Source organism: Phyllopteryx taeniolatus, chromosome 2 (assembly GCF_024500385.1).
Source record: "Phyllopteryx taeniolatus isolate TA_2022b chromosome 2, UOR_Ptae_1.2, whole genome shotgun sequence".
In the NCBI taxonomy this organism is placed as follows: Eukaryota; Metazoa; Chordata; class Actinopteri; order Syngnathiformes; family Syngnathidae; genus Phyllopteryx; species Phyllopteryx taeniolatus.
Genome location: NC_084503.1, coordinates 33,752,137 through 33,772,949, shown reverse-complemented (window position 1 = coordinate 33,772,949; position 20,813 = coordinate 33,752,137). Strand labels below are relative to the sequence as shown.

The 20,813-nt window shown below is 40.5% G+C and overlaps 1 protein-coding gene across 8 annotated transcripts in view; it reads right to left on the bottom strand.

The window, feature by feature from the left end:
- Window positions 1–792: 792 nt before the first annotated feature.
- Window positions 793–20,813, bottom strand: part of ahctf1 (AT hook containing transcription factor 1) — a 31,138-nt gene continuing 11,117 nt past the window's right edge. For 4 of the 8 annotated variants that reach the window (XM_061765837.1, XM_061765845.1, XM_061765838.1 and 1 more), the window contains exons 13-40: window positions 19,919–20,047; window positions 19,602–19,692; window positions 19,418–19,507; window positions 18,636–18,776; window positions 18,200–18,304; window positions 18,003–18,099; window positions 17,811–17,934; window positions 17,646–17,702; window positions 16,960–17,106; window positions 16,664–16,854; window positions 16,301–16,445; window positions 16,063–16,194; window positions 15,295–15,442; window positions 15,065–15,215; window positions 14,890–14,997; window positions 14,158–14,296; window positions 12,270–12,485; window positions 11,365–12,010; window positions 10,946–11,251; window positions 10,736–10,835; window positions 9,415–9,524; window positions 9,015–9,337; window positions 7,337–8,935; window positions 5,839–6,055; window positions 5,351–5,485; window positions 5,168–5,262; window positions 4,077–4,159; window positions 793–2,465 (exon numbers count right to left, since the gene is read on the bottom strand). In XM_061765837.1, coding sequence (XP_061621821.1) covers window positions 2,270–2,465; window positions 4,077–4,159; window positions 5,168–5,262; window positions 5,351–5,485; window positions 5,839–6,055; window positions 7,337–8,935; window positions 9,015–9,337; window positions 9,415–9,524; window positions 10,736–10,835; window positions 10,946–11,251; window positions 11,365–12,010; window positions 12,270–12,485; window positions 14,158–14,296; window positions 14,890–14,997; window positions 15,065–15,215; window positions 15,295–15,442; window positions 16,063–16,194; window positions 16,301–16,445; window positions 16,664–16,854; window positions 16,960–17,106; window positions 17,646–17,702; window positions 17,811–17,934; window positions 18,003–18,099; window positions 18,200–18,304; window positions 18,636–18,776; window positions 19,418–19,507; window positions 19,602–19,692; window positions 19,919–20,047 — 6,021 coding nt within the window. In that variant the 3' untranslated portion in view covers window positions 793–2,269. The remainder of the gene's footprint in view (window positions 2,466–4,076; window positions 4,160–5,167; window positions 5,263–5,350; window positions 5,486–5,838; window positions 6,056–7,336; window positions 8,936–9,014; window positions 9,338–9,414; window positions 9,525–10,735; window positions 10,836–10,945; window positions 11,252–11,364; window positions 12,011–12,269; window positions 12,486–14,157; window positions 14,297–14,889; window positions 14,998–15,064; window positions 15,216–15,294; window positions 15,443–16,062; window positions 16,195–16,300; window positions 16,446–16,663; window positions 16,855–16,959; window positions 17,107–17,645; window positions 17,703–17,810; window positions 17,935–18,002; window positions 18,100–18,199; window positions 18,305–18,635; window positions 18,777–19,417; window positions 19,508–19,601; window positions 19,693–19,918; window positions 20,048–20,813) is intronic. The other 4 variants (XM_061765842.1, XM_061765844.1, XM_061765841.1 and 1 more) reach the window with 4 other exon arrangements.

Below are 20,813 nucleotides of genomic sequence, written 5' to 3'. Positions count from 1 at the left end.
ACGCACACAACTCCCTTGATTTTCACCCAGTCTTGTTTTCCTAACAGATTACCCCCTCTGAACATTTTCGATTATTCCACAAATTACATTGTTAGTTGCTTCATTCAGTTCGGTCATGGGAAGGCCAAAAGTAGCCACTCATTTATTTTGCCATGAATTTCATATTTTGCAACATCTCAGTTATCTAAACTATTTCTTTTGAAAATATTTTTTGTTGAATCACTGCAACATGTTCAGTGCCCACATGCTATTAGCATGAATGCCATATGGCTATATTTCAAGCTAAAAACCAAGTCCGGTTACTTTCAGTCCTGTTACACAAATGAGCAGTTTCGGCACACTAAAATGACAAAATAAAAACAAAAAAGTTGCTTGAGATAGGCCAATACACACGTTGAGTAGCTCATTATGCTCAATTATCAGATTTCAAATTGGGGGGGGGGGGGGGGAATGTCATTTTGTGTTACAAGCAAATGGCAGTGATTCAATGGATAGCCCTGCTACACTTTGATTGTACATAGTCCCTGAAATGGTAATACTGTAGCAGGATGTGAAATCTTCAGTCATCTGGATGGGAAAGAAAAAATGCCAAAGTCTTACCAGAAAATTACTAGTGCTACTGATTGGTTAAAATGAAAGTAGATGGTCCTGCAATTTACCCAGTCAGCTGTGATAGGCTCCAACTCATCCATGAGCCTAATGTGGACAAGCGCTTCATAAAATGGATGAATGGTAGAGGGAAACGCTAGTAAACATCCATGGTGAGCTTTAGAGATGAATACACAGCAGAGATCCAATTGTTCATCAATCTTTACTCTATTTATCAAAGAGCAGTCATCATCAAAAATAAGACATTCTACACTTCATAAAACAGCCTTTGTATCAGCCATACAATGAACCCACCCAAGTCACCAAATCCAAAATATGTTTTTCTTCTTTGCACACTGTACAGTATTCCCAGGAGGAAGAGTCCAAATGTTTTGGCACCAATGAACATGTCGTGCGCCACACCAGTGAATTCAAAATTTAAGACTAGCAGTGAGATTAGATGTCAATGTGATAAATCCTAATGAACATTTTTTTCACATTTATAACTTTATTTGAAACAAAAAAATGTTGTTTTTTTTTACAAATTGTTAAAAATATTGGTTGCTTTTCTTCTGAATGGCATTGTTTAAAATTGAACCACAAACACTTGAGAATGAATGCATTTAAAGCAGGGGTGTCCAAACCTTTTCCACCCAAAGGCCCCATATAAAAGGATGCAAGGGCCACTTTGAAATGCGACTTGAGTTTATTAAACACGCTAATATTAATAAATCGAGCAATTATATATTGTGGCCATTTTGAAAATATTTTGTTATAAGGGAAAAATGCAAAGAGGATTTAAAAAATTGCAAGGCCCACTGGAATAGATCCACACCTGCACTGAATAACAACCAAATCCCATCTCGACATTTTGACCTAAAACAGGAGCAATCTGTAGTAAGCAGACTAAAGGAAACCAGTTTTACTTCTAAATGTGAATTCTTTATTAAAAACAGTGTTATTAAAGAGAAATGCTGTTACTATGTTAATTGTAAATAGTTTATTTGCATATCTAAAAAAGGTGTACAGTACAGTGGGACCCCCGCTATTCGTGAGGGACTGACCATGAATAGCAAAAAAATAATAATTGTGACTAATTGGTGGCCATTATAATTGCATGGGGGTGGGTGGTATTCTTGAAGCGGGGATTCACTGCCAATAAGCATTTTTTTAAACAAAAAACGATAGTGGGTCCTCCAAGAAGAAAAACAAAAACAAAGTATATAAAAATAAAAATAAAATCTGCAAATAGGTGAATCCGCGGGTGATGAATCGCAAATAAGTGAGGGTCAACTGTATACAAACAACTTTGCAGTATTGGTAGTCTCCCCCCCCAAATATGTGGGTTGTAACACTCCACCCAAGCCCATTTTTTTCAAAACCCAAACTCCACCCACCTTCAACCCACTTTTTTGTTAACTGCCATTGCAGCCATGTGTCATGCCGCTAAAAAATGGATGACGGGATCCAAATGGCCTAGGGGTTGCAGTTTGGACACCACTGATTTAATGCCTCCTCACAAACGGCAAGTTGACTTTTTTCACCCTTGATTTTTTTATGAGAACGTCTGTAAATAACTAGCAGCTGACTGCTGCCAGCATCAAACCCAATCAAAATGGCCACTGATGAACTTCCTCGAAATGCACTGAGCATCACTTAAAGAGTCGAAATACATTTTCCATCAGAGCTTCTTCCTGCGCGTGATGGGCTTGGTGAAAACGCTGTCCATTATGCGTTTACGGCGCAAGTTCATGATGGACAACCTCTGAGAGCCCGCTTCCTTTATCCTCTTCTGGGCTTGCGGGGCCTGATTGGCCGGGCTGGACAGTGGTGAGATCAGATCTGCTTCGACTGCTGGAAGTGGTTCCAAGGCGGATCTGGATTAGAAGGCGGCGCGAGAAAAGAAACAAAATAATGAAATGTTGCCAAGAACGGCAGGAAAAAAATGCTTTTTATGCAACAGTTTTAATTTTGAAAGATATCATTTATACAAATACATTTGAAAATATGAATATTAAATGTCAAAAATAAACATTTCATAATTATATAATAATTTAAAATACAGACTCGACAGATGCCATTTCAATTTCTGGATATAGTGGTACCTTGACCTTATAAGTGAGATAACTTAAGATTTCTTCAAAATATGAGTTGTCGCTCGGCCGATTTTTATGTCCCGAGTTGCAAGCAAAATGCAAACAATGCTAGTTAATGAAACTAGCACTGATGTTGTGGTAGTCCTAAAATTTTAAGCAACTTTTATTTGAACACAAGAGGTAGCGACACATGCAGACTGAGCATATAACAGCATTCGCATTCTATTCTTTATCCTCGGCGAAAAACGACAAATATTGCAGCTTAGTTGTCATTGTCTTCTTGTTTCATCATCAAATCTTTGTGTAGGATGCATGTGTTCGATTCCCCCATAGTGCCTAAAGTGTACATACCATAAAGAGCAGCACAATGCTCATATAATTATCTTGAATTCTTTACATTATGTTTAATTATGTAATGTGTTTTTTCTCTCTTTTCTTTTTTAAAATAAAGTAAAATTATTTGGGGTCCTGTAATTGAATGATGGGATTTCCATTCATTTCAATGGGGAAAGATGTTTGGAGACACGAGTGTTTAGGGTTAGGAGCGTGGTCACGGAACAATATAAACATGCAAGTCAAGGCACCACCAGTGTATTTGGTAAGGTTGAATTTAAAAGTCAAATACCGTAATTTCTCGTGTATAATGCGCAACCATGTATAATACGCAACCCCAAAGTTGACCTCAAATTTCTGGAAAACACTTCTACATATGTATAATGCATTTTTACAATGCATGATTTTGCTTCTACCCATATGATGAAAACGAAGTATCTGTATTTTGTTAGTTTTTTTTCAAAGAATTATTCTGAAGTTAAGCACTTTATTTGAACACGTAATTCTTTATTGACTTGGCTCATATTTTGAAATTCACAGCCCTACTTTTATTTAGTAAATTAGAAAACACACAGTTGTGCTCATGTTTGATTACCCAGGCAGAATTTGTAACATGGGTACAATTCTTTATAGACTACATGAAGGGCCTGGCGAAACATATTTAATTTTATTTTAATGGGATTCAAATTAAACGGTCATGCATTTCAGAAAAGCATTATCATGCAACAAAACATAACCACAAATAAATTAATTATGGTTGTTTTTCAGTTATCAGTCATATAAAATATATATATATATATATATATTTAAAAAATTCTGCCAGGATATGTGAACTTATGAGCACAACGGTATATATATGCAGTCATAAGTACCCCCTGTCCTATTGGAATGAAAGTGTACAGCTTTTTCACAACCACTAGATGGCGGAATACATTTATTAAATGTGAAAGTTTTTTTCCATTTGCCCCTATACCTACTACCACGATAGACTTGACAATTTTTCGGGGGAAAAAGGGGCATTATACACGAGAATTTACGATAAGTATAAAATAATCATACTTGGCTTTTCGCTTGGCAGTTTTTCTGATTTTGGAAGCTGCCTTGTCCTCTTCCACATAGTCTGCTTCTGAAGTAAATTCTTCCTAAAAAGTATGAAACAATTGATGTCAAAATATGTAAATACTTTTTAAAATAAAATTTACTATGTGGGCTGTACACTGAAGCAATCTGTACAGCCAATTAAAAATGTTTTTTGTTCAAAGGGTTTAAAAATCTGTACACACCAGTGTTGCATGATGGCCAGTCATATCCCAAATGCAGATATTTAACTACACCACTGAAGTAAACTAAATACATAAAAACAAAATGCAAGTAAATAAAATATCAAAATTCTAAGCACTTTTTTAAAACCCTTTTACTTCCAATAACTAAGTGTGTCAGATACTTTACTTTTACTCAAGAAATGCTCTACAAGGTGACTTTTACTTCCACCAAAGTTGTTCTCTATACTATATAATACTGTACTCATACTTTCACTCAAGTATCGCTTTCATGTACTGTACAAGACTGTTTTTGAGCCGGGGGCTATCAGGCAAGCAATGGCCATTTTATCAGACAGTACTCATGTGCGAAAACTGAATTTGTTCTTCTAAACTCTGGAAGGAGGTACAGGCTCCCCCTGTCCAGGCACAACTGTTACAAAAGTTATTTTGTTCCAGTATCAAACAAGCTCCTTAACAGCCATAAATGAGTCTGAGGGTTCTGTATCGGTAAACAAATGTACTTCCCAGCCATTGAACTTTTACCTATCTTTATGACAAAATTGATGTTTTTGGTATGGTGATATGAGGAGAATACTTGTGTGGAAGCTATGATGGCGTGTCTGGAGGTGGTATGAAGGTGTATGTGTGGCAATGCATTGGTAGGAGTGTCCGGTGTTGGTCTGGATCTAATCTGCTACAGTCTTTTAACGTGATGTAGTTTGTGTTAGGTGTAGTTTCCCTTTTAAGTCATTTATGTGATGTGGCTTTTTTCCCTGTCTCTCTGGAGGAGACCAATAAAGTAACATGAACCTCTTTTGTGACTTAAAATGCAGCAAAATAATGTGGCTATGCAGAAATGTGTATTATGTAATGTTTGTTAATGTTGACCTTTGATGCACTTTTGACACTTCTCTTGCTGCAAGTGACGGCACCTGGAACATCTTCACCAGGACCTGGAGACACTGCTCTGCTGGCTGCTGACACTCACACAGAAAAACATTTGCACATGACAATGTGAGGTCCAGCATGGTTACTGAACCAAAAAGGTGGTTAGGCGAACATTAAGAGCACCTCTTGTTCTCCTTCGTGAGGGCAAGTGAAGGAATAAATGTTCTCCTGGGCTGGTCTCATCCTCCGCAGGATCTACCACCAGGACATCCACGGATGGTGTCCTCCTGGTCTTTAACATTTTTCTGACAACTCCTACTGGGAATAATAATAGTAGCCTAAGTGATGCCTGTGTAAACATGCAGTCCATATCCGTGTTTCCCAGGCTTTATTGAGCCAAGGCATAAACTGTATTTTACTTTCAGAACAAATAAATAAATCTTCAAGGACACCAAAAAACAAAAATGTCCCAAAAGGTGGATACACAAGTTAATTGCCATCTAGTGGAAGAGCATTTTAATTATTCTGCGTGTTCACTATACAACAACAGAGACATCATTTGTAGTAACTAATTTTCAGACCAATTAAGTGAAATTGGACAATTTCCAACAGCACACTCATTGGGAATCACTGGTCCATGTCAAGTATTTAAAATGGCGTCCCACATGTACCTTTCGGCTTCTCCTCCTCGTCTTGAAGCCTCTTGATGAGGGCGTCTGCTACTGGGGCTTCAGAATCCGCTTCTAAAGGTGTGTGCAGTAAAAAGAGGTCTTCCTCCGGGTGGTCCCAAAGTTTGCCTCTAGCTGTCCGCCGGCGATACGCAGTGTTGCTGCTCGGTGCAAGCTCGTCCACGGCATCACTGATGCTCGCCTCCATCTTTGTTGCGCTCTGAGGGAGTGACACAGGAAGCAGTTTTACCTACAGGAATGTTAAAGGTGGCCAATGAATACACCCTCGATGAAAGGACTGTTTTCCAATACAAACTATACAAACTAAACCTTGGAATGACGATGAAATGATAGAAAATTAAATTCATTCATAGATGTATGGTGGCAAAAAAAAGTATGACGTATAATATGTGGAGCTCATGCTTAAAGGAGAGGTGTTAAGTTTTTTTTAAAACAAAACAATGAAGAGCTCAAACAAACTATTAGCATGGCTTCAGCCTGCAAAGAAAAGTGTGGCTCAAGAGAGTGATACAGGCACACTAATTGAAGAGGACGAGAGCACAGGTGCTGACAGTGGCTACTAATGCAGCGCCGGTGACACCCCAACAAACCGCAACAAACGGCAAGCCAGCCCACGAGAAAATACGACTTCAACTATCTAACGTGGATTTATTTGGAGCGGGAGAGAGGAATAGCCCAATCCCCAGTGTATAGTTTGTGCCCAAGTGCTGAACAATGAAATCATGAAACCATTGCAATCAAACGCCATCTCATAATAAAATACACAGAACTTGTGGAAAAAACGGCAGATTTTCTGTATGAACATGTGATGAACTCAAAAATCAAAGCCCACTGAGTCTTATGGTACAAGTGTAGTCAAAACAAAGGAAGCTTCGTAAATAGTGACATCCTCTTGAATCGCCAGTGCTGGTAAGCCGCACACAATCGGGAAAATGTGTCTTCCTTTTCGCTAATTTGTTGTTGTTCCTTTTCAGACCAACCATCTGTGTGAGAAAGACTTCTCTTCACTTGTGTGCATTTCTTTCTCAGAAAGCAGGCACTGAAGTTTTGGATGCAGTGCGAATTTTTACTTCTTATACTGTAGCTATGCAGACACCCCGTTTAAATGCTAAAATTATTTATCATTAAGTACAGGTGTTTTATATCCTTAGAAAAAACTCCAGTTTAGAGTGTAATGTTACTGTTCAATATGCATTATATATATATATATATATATATAATTATTCTTTACAGGTGTTTTATATCCTTGGGAAAAAGTCCAGTTTAGAGTGTAATGTTACTGTTCAATATGCATTTTAATTAATTATTAATTAATTAATTAATTATAATTATTCTTTTTTGGAATACCTATGCCTCGGTTTTTATGAACACTTGGGCCTACTACATGCTACTGTATTTTAATGTTGGACATGATGGTGGTACTTGGTGTAAAAGGTTTGAGAACCACTGGTATAAAGGAAAATGAGAGGAGAATGCTTACCTGTGGATTGACATTCAGAGTGATGCGCCTGGACTGACGTGTCGCTCTACTCGGGCTGGATTTGGGCTGGGTATTGTCCTCTTCCTCCTTTGATGGTTTGAGCCTCGTCTTTCTGGTGCTGTGTTTGACAGCTGGTGAAAAAACCTTGTGTTCTTTGTTCTCCTCCCTTATTACCTCCAGTGTTGTTTGCAACAACTCATCGCTGTTATGGATTCTACGACTGGACCTCCTCGGGGTGCTAGTCTGAGAGCTCCTGCGTTTGTCTAGGATGGAAATCCTGGTGGCTACTTCAGGAGCAATGTTTGCATTAGTGACATCTTCAGGTTCCTCCTCTCCGGCATCAGATTTGTCCTTACTTCCACTTGTTTGTCTAGTTCTTACTGGAGTCGCTCTTCGAGAAGCTTGTTGTCTGGAAGGAGAAGCAACAGAGGAGGTATGGAAAGCTGCTGTAGCATCATCAACAATGTCCTGCTTCTTTGAACTTTCCTCCTGCATTTGAGAAAGTTCAGGTGGAGCTCTGCGAGAGCTTCTCCGAGGTGTGCTGGCTCGGACTTTGGTCTCTTTGTTTCTAGGTGTTCGACTGGGCAGTTCCACAGGAAGGGGAGAGATGAACGTAACCGTTCGCCTCGCCCGTGTTGTCATCCGTGTAGGAGTGAACTGAACGGTCTTTTGAGAAGTTGAAGTCTCTGGGACATCTTCAGGTTCTGTTGTGGAAGTGAAATCATTTTGAACCGCTTCACTAATTGTTTTGGTCTCACTTGGACGTTCTTCCTTGCTATCCAGCTCTGTGGGGTCCAGATGCTGCTGTTCTTCCTCCAAAGAGCTTGTGGGCTCTGGATGAGTGACAGTTCCTTCCATCTTAGCAGGCTCATTGTCTTCATAGTCTTTCTGGGCCTCAGTAAATTTAGGTTTGCCTTCCTCTTGTTCCATCTCCTCCTCATTGGCATCTTGTGCTAGTACATAATTTTTACCTTCTCCGTCTTCCAAAACCTCTGCAGGTTCCTCCACTGATGTAGACTCAGAGTCTGGTAGAATGGCAGGCTCCAGATCTTTAGAATCTATTTGTTCTTGAGCGTCTTCCACCTTCAGTTCTGCCTCAGTGTAATTGTACTGTAGGTCAGTCTGACCATCGATTTGAATCCCATCCACAGGCTCCATTTCCTTCCTCTCATCTTCTTGTATGGCCTCCTCAAACTCGATAGCATCCGGGGCCAGAAGAATAATGTCTGGTTGTGTCGCCAGGTCATCAGTGGGCACTACAATTGGTTCTGATGACTGCAGATAATCCTCCACTGGCATCATAGCCACCTCTTTAGCCCCATCCTCATCCATGTCCAGCATTAACGAGAAGGTGCCATGAGTTTCACACCTCTGCTCATCTGGCACGACGGGTTGCTGGATCTCAGGCAGTTGTAGGGGGGAGCTGTCAATCACCTCTTGTTGGCCGTCCACAAGCTCGAGAGGAACCAGGAGAGTGGTTGAAGGTTTAAGCTCCATGTAGGACGACCTTGGACCCTCACCCTCGAGCGCCTCAATCGCTTCTGTATCAGCGCCAAGTCTCACCATTAATACTTCGCCTTCCATTTCCTCTCCGACCACCTGGAATGACAGAAATAAACGAGTACTTTTCAGACCAACACCCACATATACTTGACTTGGATTTTTATTTGCACAATACCTTCATCTCAACACCTGGCGGGATAAGAGAAAACTCTGCAGCTTCCTGCTCCGACAACATCGGTAAGAAGTGATTGTGTTCATCATGGATAAAGGCAGAGTCTGGTGGGAGGGCTCGCAGGCTCCCGTTGCCCTGGATCTCCTCAATGATCTCCACTTCACTACCAGAGTCATCCTCCTCTTCATTACACTCTTCTTCTGCCTCATCAGATTCTTCTTCTTCTTCCTCCTCCTCCGCCGCCGCCTCCTCATCCTCCTCTTCCTCATCCTCCTCCTCATCGTCGGAGCTTGAAAGTTCTTCGCTTTCGTTCACACTCACAACAGCTAGGAGACAAAAAAAAAGCATGTGAGCATGTAAATGAGGGAAAGGGAATTCGTGTCACTGTAGATATCTTCCTCACAGTGGGAGTCTGTCCCTGTTGGCTCAGAAGACGTCACAGAGGGGGTGGAATTTTGGCTGGTGAACATGGGTGGAGCTTCAGCAGAAGCCTGCTCTTCCTCTTCTACCGCACTGAAACAAAGCAAGGGGAATCACTGCTAATTTTTGGTAGAAAAATGAGCAGTTCGGTAAAATTCACACAGAAACTGAGATGTTCTCAACCCACGATGCTCAATGTGGATCTTAATGATCCTGGAGGTAAATGCTGAGATAGCTGGTTGTAGAAATTTTCTTTACAGATATTTCTACTGATTGATCATTATTTTTCTGCCCAAGCTAGATATTACCAAATACTGAAAAAGAACACTGCTTCAACTACTATGAAACAAAACTTTATTTTTATTTAAACGCTGGATTGATAAAATTATCTAATAGTTACTGTAGTGACACTCAATTCATTGTGCAACAGGTGTATTCAATAATTCAGTGCTGGTACTTTGAGGTCAAAATTTCAGTTTTCAGTTTTTAAAATCAAAGGGAAAGCTCTTCCAGCCAACACTGCGGTGGTCTGCCAGTTATGTTCGGTGATTCAACTGGCTTTTTTATTTTAACACATTTAACAGTGACCTCGGTGCTACAGAGAAGATTGAAAGTTAACATTCGCCGAGACAACTATCGCAACAAGAGTCGCCAGTGGGCGACGCCCGTCTCTCTCCTCGGAGACAGGAGGCTCTGTTCACGGGGATCGAGAAGCTCTTGACCTGTGAGAACGTTGATCTTGCCAGTAGCATATGCTTGTCATTATTCTTTTATAATTGGCTGTTTTATGTTTTCAAAACCCCAATTTCATTATATCTGCAGCATAAAATGACAATAAAGGGTTTCTAATCTATTTATATTCAAGCTTTGTGTACAGCACTTTGTTATAGGTGTGGTTGTTTTTCAAAGTGCTCTATAAAGTTGAGTCTCTCAAAAACTAAGCCGTGCAAGTGAAAATACACAGGGACCTGTATGTATGCTGAAAGTGGACATTGATTCAATCAGATAAGGATCCTCCTGATACTTTTAACTCTAGCAATTATAAAGGTAATACGTCATTCATGGTCAAATTTACGTAATTCCAGCAAACATGGACTATACTTTGAAGAGTTTTGATGCTGTCATTGTTACCACTATGCATTTGCCTGATGACTGGAAGTTAGCATTCGTCTTACCCCATACGTGGAGGTGCTGCCTGCAGAGTCCATTAATAAAATTGATAATGTAGGTAATTTTTCCACAGAGTTAATCAATTAAATTATTGCCAAACGTATTTTGTAACAAAAAACAATAACAGCACATACCCGCTGGGGGGTGTCTGGGATAAGACATGGATTCCAGAGCGGGTCAGAGGAGGAGACAGACCACTACCAAACAAATGTCGCTCCACAAACTCTGTCAGATCTAATGACAAAAACAAAAGATTAAAAATCACAAGAAACGTAAACTAACTGTGAAAGCTGAAGTGCAGTGTTGTTTCTCCAATTAAAAAAAGGGACACTCCCAAAACATACCTGTTGATTGCTCCAGATTCTCTGGTGGTACATCTCCAGGCTGAGAATCTCCACATGTTTTCGCAGGCTCAGTGAATATAGTAGTTTCGGTATCTCCAAATGCATTCATGCGCTGAGTGAACTTTGTGACTTCACCATCTTCACATGCGGTTACATGCTGCGTGATCGTGATGGCTTGAGAGTCTCCACATGCTTTCAGGTGCTCTAAAGTGGCCGTGGATTCAAGGAATTCTGACTGGGTGGTATTCTCCTCAGTGATCAATGACTGTGATTCTGTCTCTGGGGCAGTGTCCACCAGCTCACCACCTAGTAACAGAAATATGTCAAACACAGTTATAACATATCACAAAATGACTGATATACAAGAAAAAGGTAATTTTGTTTGTGCTTGATGTGATGAATCCAACAAAACTAATTACCATGACAGGATGGTTCTTCTTTTTCAAAACCTTCAGGATCTTCTTGTTTGCTACCTGATTCAGTGTCTACCTCATTCTCCATTTTGCACTCAGCTTCTTCTTTGTTGTACTGCTCTTGCTCCACAGCAATCTCCATCACATCTTCAAATGTCTCTTCGTTCTTCAGCTCCTGGTCTTCATGCTGAGCGTCATTTGCTATCTGCAGAGGAGTAGGTGGAATAGAGTTCTGCTCTGATTCTAGCTTTTCACTTTCACTTGAAAACTTGAGGTTCACAGTCACAACGCCATCGCCTTTCTCTGTATTGATATGCTCTCCTTCCTCTCGATGGTCGCCTGGAAGAGCAGCATCATAGTATTCCAGAGTGGTGTCTGTTGACCGGAAACTCTGGCTGGTGTCAAAGCTCAAACTAAGTTGAGCTTGTGGCGCCTCCGACGGTTTGGTTGATTCTGCAGCTTCGTGAATAGAAAATGATTCCCTCAGAGAGCATCTCAGCTGTGGTGAGGGAATACCACCTTCAGGAGGCATGAACTTTGCATGGGGTGGGTCTGCTTCTTCATCTTCATCCATTTGAACGGACCATGTCTTACGTGTGTGAGACAGGCTGGCTCCTCTGGTGAGCAGGCTTATCTCACTGTTTGCTGCCATCTATAGAGGAACATGGTTACACATGAATTGGACATTAGCAATACAGTTTAGTTTACTTAGCTCGAGTTTTGCTGTCAAAATGTCAAGAGTCCTAAAATAACTGATCTGGAACACACATACATGGTATCTAAAGGGTAATTGCACAACAAAATTAACACTATCATTCCAACACAAAATGTGCTATTAATAGACACTGGGATAAGTACAGAGAAAACAGTTTGTGCTTACTGATAATGTCGATAAGCAGCATTGGTCTTACCCCGTTGGTCCAGTGGATATCGTTTTCTGGTTCAGGAGACTCAGCCACTTCACTAAAGGTGATCCTGCTCTCTTTGCTGCGAAGCGGCGGTGTGATGGATTTCCTGGGAGATGCGGAGGGAGTGGCCATGGGAGTGGGCCTCTGGCTACTGCGGAGGATGGACTGAGGGGTGAAGGCTGAGAAGACTCTGCTGGAAGCAGCTAGGGCACGAGCACGCTGACGGGACAAGAAGTAGAAGGGATGTTCAAATTTGACGGAAAATTCACCAGATAAGGTTAGTTTGAAAGGTTACAAGTAGGGGTGCAACAATTCATTCACTACATCGATTTATCAATTTATATGACTCCAATCCAACTGAATCCATCTGTGCTCAGCAAGTTATATCTATTTAGATTGTTTTAAAGGTTAATCAATGGATTGTATCGATACTAGGAAATAAATTGTATTTACACAGGGCAGACTTTATATGGAAGTGTGTGTGTGTGTGTTGTATTTCCAAGAAACACTTGTAATTCATTTTACTGAGCTTTATTTTTCAGTTAGCAGACAGCAGTTTTAACTAACACAATCTTCTTCTACAATGCCGTCACAACCTTCTTCTTTGTCTTTCTCTTCCTAGTATCCTATTTATGCCCCCCATCTAGACACTCCTTTCCATAGTGCCAACAGTGGTTGGACAGAGACAGCACAGTTGTGTGTTTCAAGCATTTTTACCAGAGGTGGGTAGAGTAGCCAAATATTGTACTCAAGTAAGAGTAGTTACTTTAGAATAATATGACTCAGGTAAAAATAAAAAGTAGTCATCCAAATATTTACTTCAGTAAGAGTAAGAAAGCACTCAATGAAAAAACTACTCAAGTAAAGAGTAATTTGTGAGTAAGCTCTGATATATTTTTTATTTTTTTATTAAATCAGAGCATGAACATCAAATAAAAAAATAATAATATATGGGAGTCGACACACACCTGGCACCATTTAAATTTTTAAGTGCCCAAAAACCAACAACACATGCATTGGGCCCTACAGAAACATTATTTGCTTTATTCACTTAAATGACTTAATGAAGAAGCTGTTTGCTAACCAGACTTAGTGATCCTGTGTGCATGTGCTACACCATAGGGATAGTGCTAATGTTGCCATATCGACTGCCAAAACAACAATAGAAACATCTGTAACTTACCGCAAGGTGTTTTCTCAAGTTAGAAGTGGGCTGAAATATCAAAGTTTGGGCAGTCGCAATTGAAGAGCTGCATGACAAAGCTGTTGTGTTTTGGTCTGTAAACACACTTGCGCAGCTGTTTCCCCCCCCCCCCCCCCCCCCCCCCCAAAATTAGTCATTTTAATTGGCTCGTGAAGGCTACGTGTGACTGCCTTGTGTCGTCTGATTGGTGAATTGGAGTCAAATGACAGTGTTCATGTTTGATTGGTGCAACGGCCGCCCTATGCGGAAGTCGAAGAAGTCTAAAAATAGACGCCCACGCACGAATGGATAAATAAAAGTAGCGAACGGCATGTCGATCATTGTAATGGAGTAAAAGTATTGATCCTTCTTCGAATAAATAAAAGGAAAAAGTACAGTGCATTTGAAGTACTCTGACAAGTACAGTTTATCAAAAATTTTACTTGAGTAAATGTAAGGGAGTAAATATAGCACGTTACTAACCACCTCTGACTTACTAATAAAGACATCAGCCTGTCTGGTGCATGGCAGATGAGACGGCGGCGAGAGAAAAATTATCAAAATGGAGAATTCCTATTCCTAAAAGCTTTATCGTGTGGAAACTTCACAGTGCTTCCTTTCTTGCCATTAATATTTGATTGTTTAGAACAGGGATTCTCAAACCAATTATTACACCGCTAGTAACAAGGGATCAATATTTGGTCTTACCTTCACAATCAGTGGAGTTTGCAGCAGGTTAAATTCAGGGGCCTTAGTGGTGCTTTTGAGAATGGCCCAAGAAGGTCTGGCAGGACTGAGAAGAGGTCGAGGGGTGTGACAGGAGGGATGAACCACCATGTCTATCAGCCTATATCACATGTGAGAGAAGGGAGGAGAGCAAAGCCAATTGTTAACAGTGAAGACACACCAAGATTTCTGAGTTATTACAGGTTATCGGATTTAAGGAAGCCAAATTCCAGCCTTTTTATTTAAAGACCTCTAGGAGTGGATGATACGGCATTAATATTTAAAATAACATTTTGTAATAATAATTGTGATAATATGTATAGAATAAGCACGATACATTTTAGCAATTGTATCTTGCAGGGAATGGCACTGAATAATGCCAACTACGTCTACCTAACCTTCCCTCAAAATACAACTGATTTCTTTCACTTGTCAGGGGTATTAAACAATTGCATTTTGCTAGCTAAGCACAAATATATTAATTTAATGTGAGTGTAAGATAAAAATATATTGATCTACATTTGTCAAATTTAGGACCAATCTTTCCATAGCAAATATAGAAATGCTTGAGTTTGGTGCATTTTTAAGAATCTTTAAAGCCTTAATTTTAGAAAACGCAATTCAGGACCTTTTATGGATACATGGACACCTTGTAATATACAGACTAGTCAGTGATTGATAAAACAATGCTTTCCTTTGGCTTTGACGAATTACCTTGACTTTCGTTTAGAGCTCATAGAAATTGGAGTTCCCAGGAATGGTTCTGCTTGGGTTTGGGATGTGGGTTTAAGTGGTGGACTCAGGAATCCAGGAGTTCTTGGACTCAAAGGTACAATTCGACATAAGTCAACAATTAAAACATGATTCATCTAGTTTCCTGTTTGCTTACTTCCTATCAGGGGAAGACTGTGGCGTCTCTCCTTCAGCCAACCACAACTCCTCAATCTTGGTCAGGACATTGTTGATGAAACCCGCCCTGGATATCACCTTCCCATTGGCAGAACGCTTGCTGATAGTTGACAGTGGCTGTGGACGAGTCACTGCACCGCAGTGGGGAATTATGTTAAGATATGCAATGGAAAAGATGAGATGCTTTCAATCATTTCACTCCCACTGTACCTTCTTTGCGGATGGTGCTGGGATGTTGGTAGGTTTTAGCCTTCTCCATTGCCAGTTTCCTCTGAACTCTGGGCAAAACTTTGGCATACTGGTCCAATATAGAGTTGCGGGTGTTTGATCGCTCTTTAAGCGTTGGGTCACGCTCGTTCTAAAAATATAGAAATACAGGCATATGCTTTAAACACTATGGGAATCTAACTGCTCATTTTTACACTTGTATAACTATTCATAAGTTAATATAATGTCAAAACATTCCATAACTCATTATCTGTACAGTTAAAAGATTGATGATGGGAACAATTGACCCTGAAATTGATTACACTGGTCAACAACAAATTGATGTATTTATTTTTTAGCTGATTAAGGACAGTTTAGTCGTGCTGAATCCTAATGTCACATTGGTTTTGAACTATGGCCATGTTTTTGTTTACATGTACAGGTACATTTGCTTTCGAGGTTCAAATAAATGGAGCTTCATTCCTTGAATTATGAACAATGATGACGTAACATTCAATTTGAAGGTACTTTTATCAATGTGTACTGTTCAGTTTACAGTAAGCAAAGTTTATAAGACTTGATTGATAAACTTACAACTTGGCATAAAGACCTGACCTGAACAAGAGAGACAGAAAACAAACAACTTACAAAAAAAGTTTTTTAACCCGGTGTTATTTGTAATTACATTATTTTCAATGGGAAAATTCTTGAGCAATTCGAGTGACGTTCAAGTTCCTGCTTATGGTGTTTGTGTTTGGTTGAGTGTCATACCACAAGGTGCATTTTGAGGCTGTGGTTGAGTCGTAGGGCAGGTATGTAGTTGGCTTGCTGAAGGTAATGAACCAACAGTATTTCCCTGTTTTGGACACCACCTGCACTGTGAAGAAACTTCTCCAAAGTTTCCTAAAAACAAAACAAAGGAGAGATAGTGAACAAGAAAGATCATTCTCGTTACAGAACAGCTTTAAACAGCTGTTACAATAGTGTTGCTTTATAAACCCAAAGTGACCTGTTCAGTGGGGCCGAGGGGCAGTTTGAGTAGCTCTTTGATGAGACCCAGCTCCTGGCAGCTCTCGTACAGGAAGCTGTGCAGCTCGGCCACATTGAGATGACTCGAGTGTTGCCGTAGTAATGACCATGCCTCAGTGAGACACCTGGGAAGTGGGGGGGCATTGTGTAATTACTGAAAGTATGCAAATACTTTAGAAAGCAACAATCATTTGCTGTGCAACATCAAAAACTTAACAGTGGACCCTTGGAACTTGGACTTTGAATATGACCTAAAATTTCAGGTCAAACAATAAAAGATCTACTTGGATCATGAATATGGGAGAACAGAGGAACAGAGCCGTATTGTCGTCGGTCTGCTTACCTGTTGTGTAGCAGTACAGCCAGACATAGTCTGGCCTGGGAAATTGAGGAAATGGGGGGCTTTGTAACGTAAAAATAGCGGAGTGCCAATGAGTGTTGGCCCTGGCACATTAGTGCTTGCAGGATGCGCTCATGCTGCCAGTCAAAGTGACACTGAGAGGCGGATGGATTCAGGAGCAGCTCGAATGAACCCTGATCAGGAGAGACAGAGCGGGCATATTTTTTTTAGCTTGCAGGAGTTAAAATAGTCATGTTTGTGGTGTGAATTTCTTTTCATTAATACATTTGTGTGCAGACCTGGTAGTCACGGTGGTCCAACAGCCAGAGGCCTTGTACCAGTTTAACTAATCCGACAGGGATGTCAAACGCTGTGGGAAATGACTCAACTGACGCGCCCTCCTTACTGGGGAAAGAGTACATGACATCTAGCAATAAATAGATTACCTAAGAACAAGTCAAGGCTCATCACACCTCTGTGCGTTGGACATATTCATATAAGACATGAATACTGTCGCATATAAAAATACAGTATGTCATAATATACATGTTGGCTCTTGTTTACTAAATGGCTGAAGTATAAGGTGTTTACTCGGGATAGGGTGTTTAGTAAACTCAGATGAAAGCGTTACAGATGCCTCATCATGTTTTGTGGCAATTGTGTCTACTGTGCCACACTGGGGTAGTAAAGATAATTATAGTTGCCATTTCTTTCCTGAGAGGGGGAAAAAGGAGGTGTGGTGTTTAATTATTCAAACACACGATGTACCCAGCAACTAATTAGGACACGACTATTTGAGGAAATATGAGATACTGTATCCTCCCTTTAAATTAATTAAAATTAATTAGCACATAAAAGGGTGTGGAATTGACATATCAGTGTAATTATCTTAATACTACAAAAACTACAGTTGAACACATAATTGGTGAAACAACAAAATGAACATTAATCAAACAAGTAAGGCAGACTTGTGTCTGAAGGATACAATCGCATGTTTTGCAGCCCCATCAACGCTGTCCAGAAGATAAATATCCAGCAAAGCCTGCAGATCAGAAATTAATCATCGATAATCAGCTGCTAATGAATGGCTTTCTACAACATATGTATGATGAGCGTGTTGAATTGTAGGATAAGGTACACTTAAACATACATGAAGGGTAGGTGGTGGGTACTGTCCTGTTCCACCTTCATCCCTTTTCCAAAGGTTGGTCAACTGCTCTCCACATTGGCTGACCAAACTGTCAATCATCAGACAGTCTGCACACCACTTGCCCCTATGACAAAGGTATAGGCATTATGTCACTGGAATGCAGTCCGGTGGGGGAGACATGTTTTTTCTCACTTCGCTAGAGTGGTGAGATCCTCCCTGCGAATAGAGTAATAGTTGCTGATGACTGAGTGACTGTAGAAAGGCCTAGGGATCTGCATGGCATCAACATCTATACAGAAGACATGAGTTACAACCCATACAGAGGAAGCAACAACAAAGACACATCAACAAATATATTTGATTTAAAAGCTCTTCCCAAACATGTTTACCTGAACCTTCGGGCAGCAGGCCAGTGCGACAGAACCAGAGGACCACTTGTGCGTACTTGGAAATCAGACTGGACACCACATTCTTGTTGATCAGACCGAGTAGACCTGCACAAACCAACAAAGAGCAACCACTATTACTGATAACCAATCATCTTATCTTTCATAACAGCATTAAATATGACAGAGAGAGATTATGATGATAAAACTGAAATGCATGTTGATAGATGACTACAATGCATCACACCAGACAGAAATTCTCATCCAGTTCATCAAAAATGTTATTATTACTAAAAACAATATATATAAAAATACAAATAAAAACCTTCAAACTTGAATACACTATTTTTGAGATATTGAATGTGTTCTATTCTGCATACAAAAAAAAACTTTAAAAGTATAGTATATGATATGTATAGTAGATAAATGTACGGATCACCATTCTGCGTGAGCTCCTGCGCTTCAGTGAGCAGACAGTGGAAGATGGTTCTGAGATTTTCCAGTAGCCTCTGGCTGTGCTGCAGCAACTGCATGGTCTGAGGATCCGTGAAGTTGGACGAGGTGTCGAACAGCGGTGCACCTAGGGTACAAATAATCACAAAGTGATAACTTCAAGGTACCATTTTTTACCATTTTTTTGTTTTTAACTCCTGAGATTTTCAACATGCTACGTTCTCATGTTAATAACTTTGGATTATTGGCTGTGGAAAAAAAGTAGAATGTGATTGTTGTAATTGACGTTAATAATTAAGAGATTTTACATTAGTTGTAGTTAAGTTCTACTGTTGAAGCCTAGATCATCGTATGCTAGTTTTTGTTTAGAATGCCACCCATCGGACAGGTATGGCTACTGTATTTAGAGGCGTGCTCTCCTTGCAAGGTTCAAGGGTTAAAAGGAAGATGGCTGCCTCAAGTCAGGGATGAGTGTGTGGACTCAGGGCAAATAATAGAGCAAGAGCATGAAAGCAGGCCTCACGTGTGTCTCCCCCCAACATTATTTTGACATTTGAAAGATCAGTAGTTTGTATACAATCAACTCATCAACCAATCTACCATCCAGCACCCAGTTCCTGACCTCAACCGAGCAAACAAATGGTGGCTGAATGCGTTGAACAATTGCTGAGATCTGCACCTGCTTTTGAATGTATGAAATTGACACTGGAAATTTGGAGAAATGGCAACGACAAATAATGTCCTGTTCAACAAAAACAAGGCACGTACAGATGCCATCCAGTTCCTCCTTGGTCTGGGTCACTTTGTTCCAGGCCCAATCCAAGATGTAGCGCAGGTTTAGTGCAGAGCCAGGTTGTTCTAATGGGACATGATAAAAAATAAGTATCAAAGTATATGTGAAATGGGGCCACACAGAAACAATGTGACAGGCTTTCTGCAGATGGCCTCTCACCCTCTGCAGTCCACTGCTTTATGCAACCAGTGATAAGTCCCAAAGAGTTAGTCTCTAAAGCAGTTGACAGGATGGCATCCAGCTGCTCCTCCTGTAAGCCGTTAATAAATGCACATCTTAATATTTGCAGACATTTATGTGTAAACAAAATATTTATCTTTTGTAGAAGACTATCAGTCATAATATCACAGGTGTCAAACTCAAGGGCCATGGGTCAGATCCTCGACAGTAAAAAAAAAAAAACTCAGTAGACACCATTAAATATATATCAATCACATAACACACATTGAGAAATTATGCAATGGGGATTTATGCACCTGCGAGATGCTGGAGGTGTGGGCGTCCACAAGGCGAGATGACAGAAGGCCTGACATTAGGCAACGTGAATAGCTGCTGGAGATGAGGTCCCTGGAACAGGGAGCAGCTTTCTTCAAAAAGCTCAAGGTCTGGTGGTGGTGGAGAAATGCAATGAAAACATGCATTTCGATTCAAATAATTACAGTAAAATGTCAGATAATGCAACTGCTGAGAATTTAACGTCATATTTTGTGTGTGATTTTTGTTACACTTTCTTTAAAATGGCAAAACGGGGCATTTATGGCTCTTTTAGTTGTGATTTTTAAAAGCAGGCTTAACATTCAAGCATATTTATAATAAAAATATGCTCATGGCCCAAATAGTTCATGACCATGCTCTGCTCCTGTTTGGAGTGCATATTTTCTCTGGGCACTCCATCTTCCTCCCACATTCCAAAAACATGCATGTTAGGCTGATTTAGAACTTTAAACCAGTGGTCTCCAACCACCAGGCCACCGACCGGTACCTGGTAGGCGCACCCCGCCCAATAACGCTGATGAGGACAAGTGGTATAGAAAATGGATGGATGTATATAGTAGGGGTGTCCAGAGCCAATATTTGATATCGGATAATAATAGCGGCGGCACGGTGGCCGACTGGTTAGTGCGTCTGCCTCACAGTTCTGAGGACCCGGGTTCAATTCCCGGCCCCGCCTGTGTGGAGTTTGCATGTTCTCCCCGTGCCTGCGTGGGTTTTCTCCGGGCACTCCGGTTTCCTCCCACATCCCAAAAACATGCATTAATTGGAGACTCTAAATTGCCCGTAGGCGTGACTGTTGTTTGTTTCTATGTGCCCTGCAATTGGCTGGCAACCAGTTCTGGGTGTACCCCGCCTCCTGCCCGATGACAGCTGGGA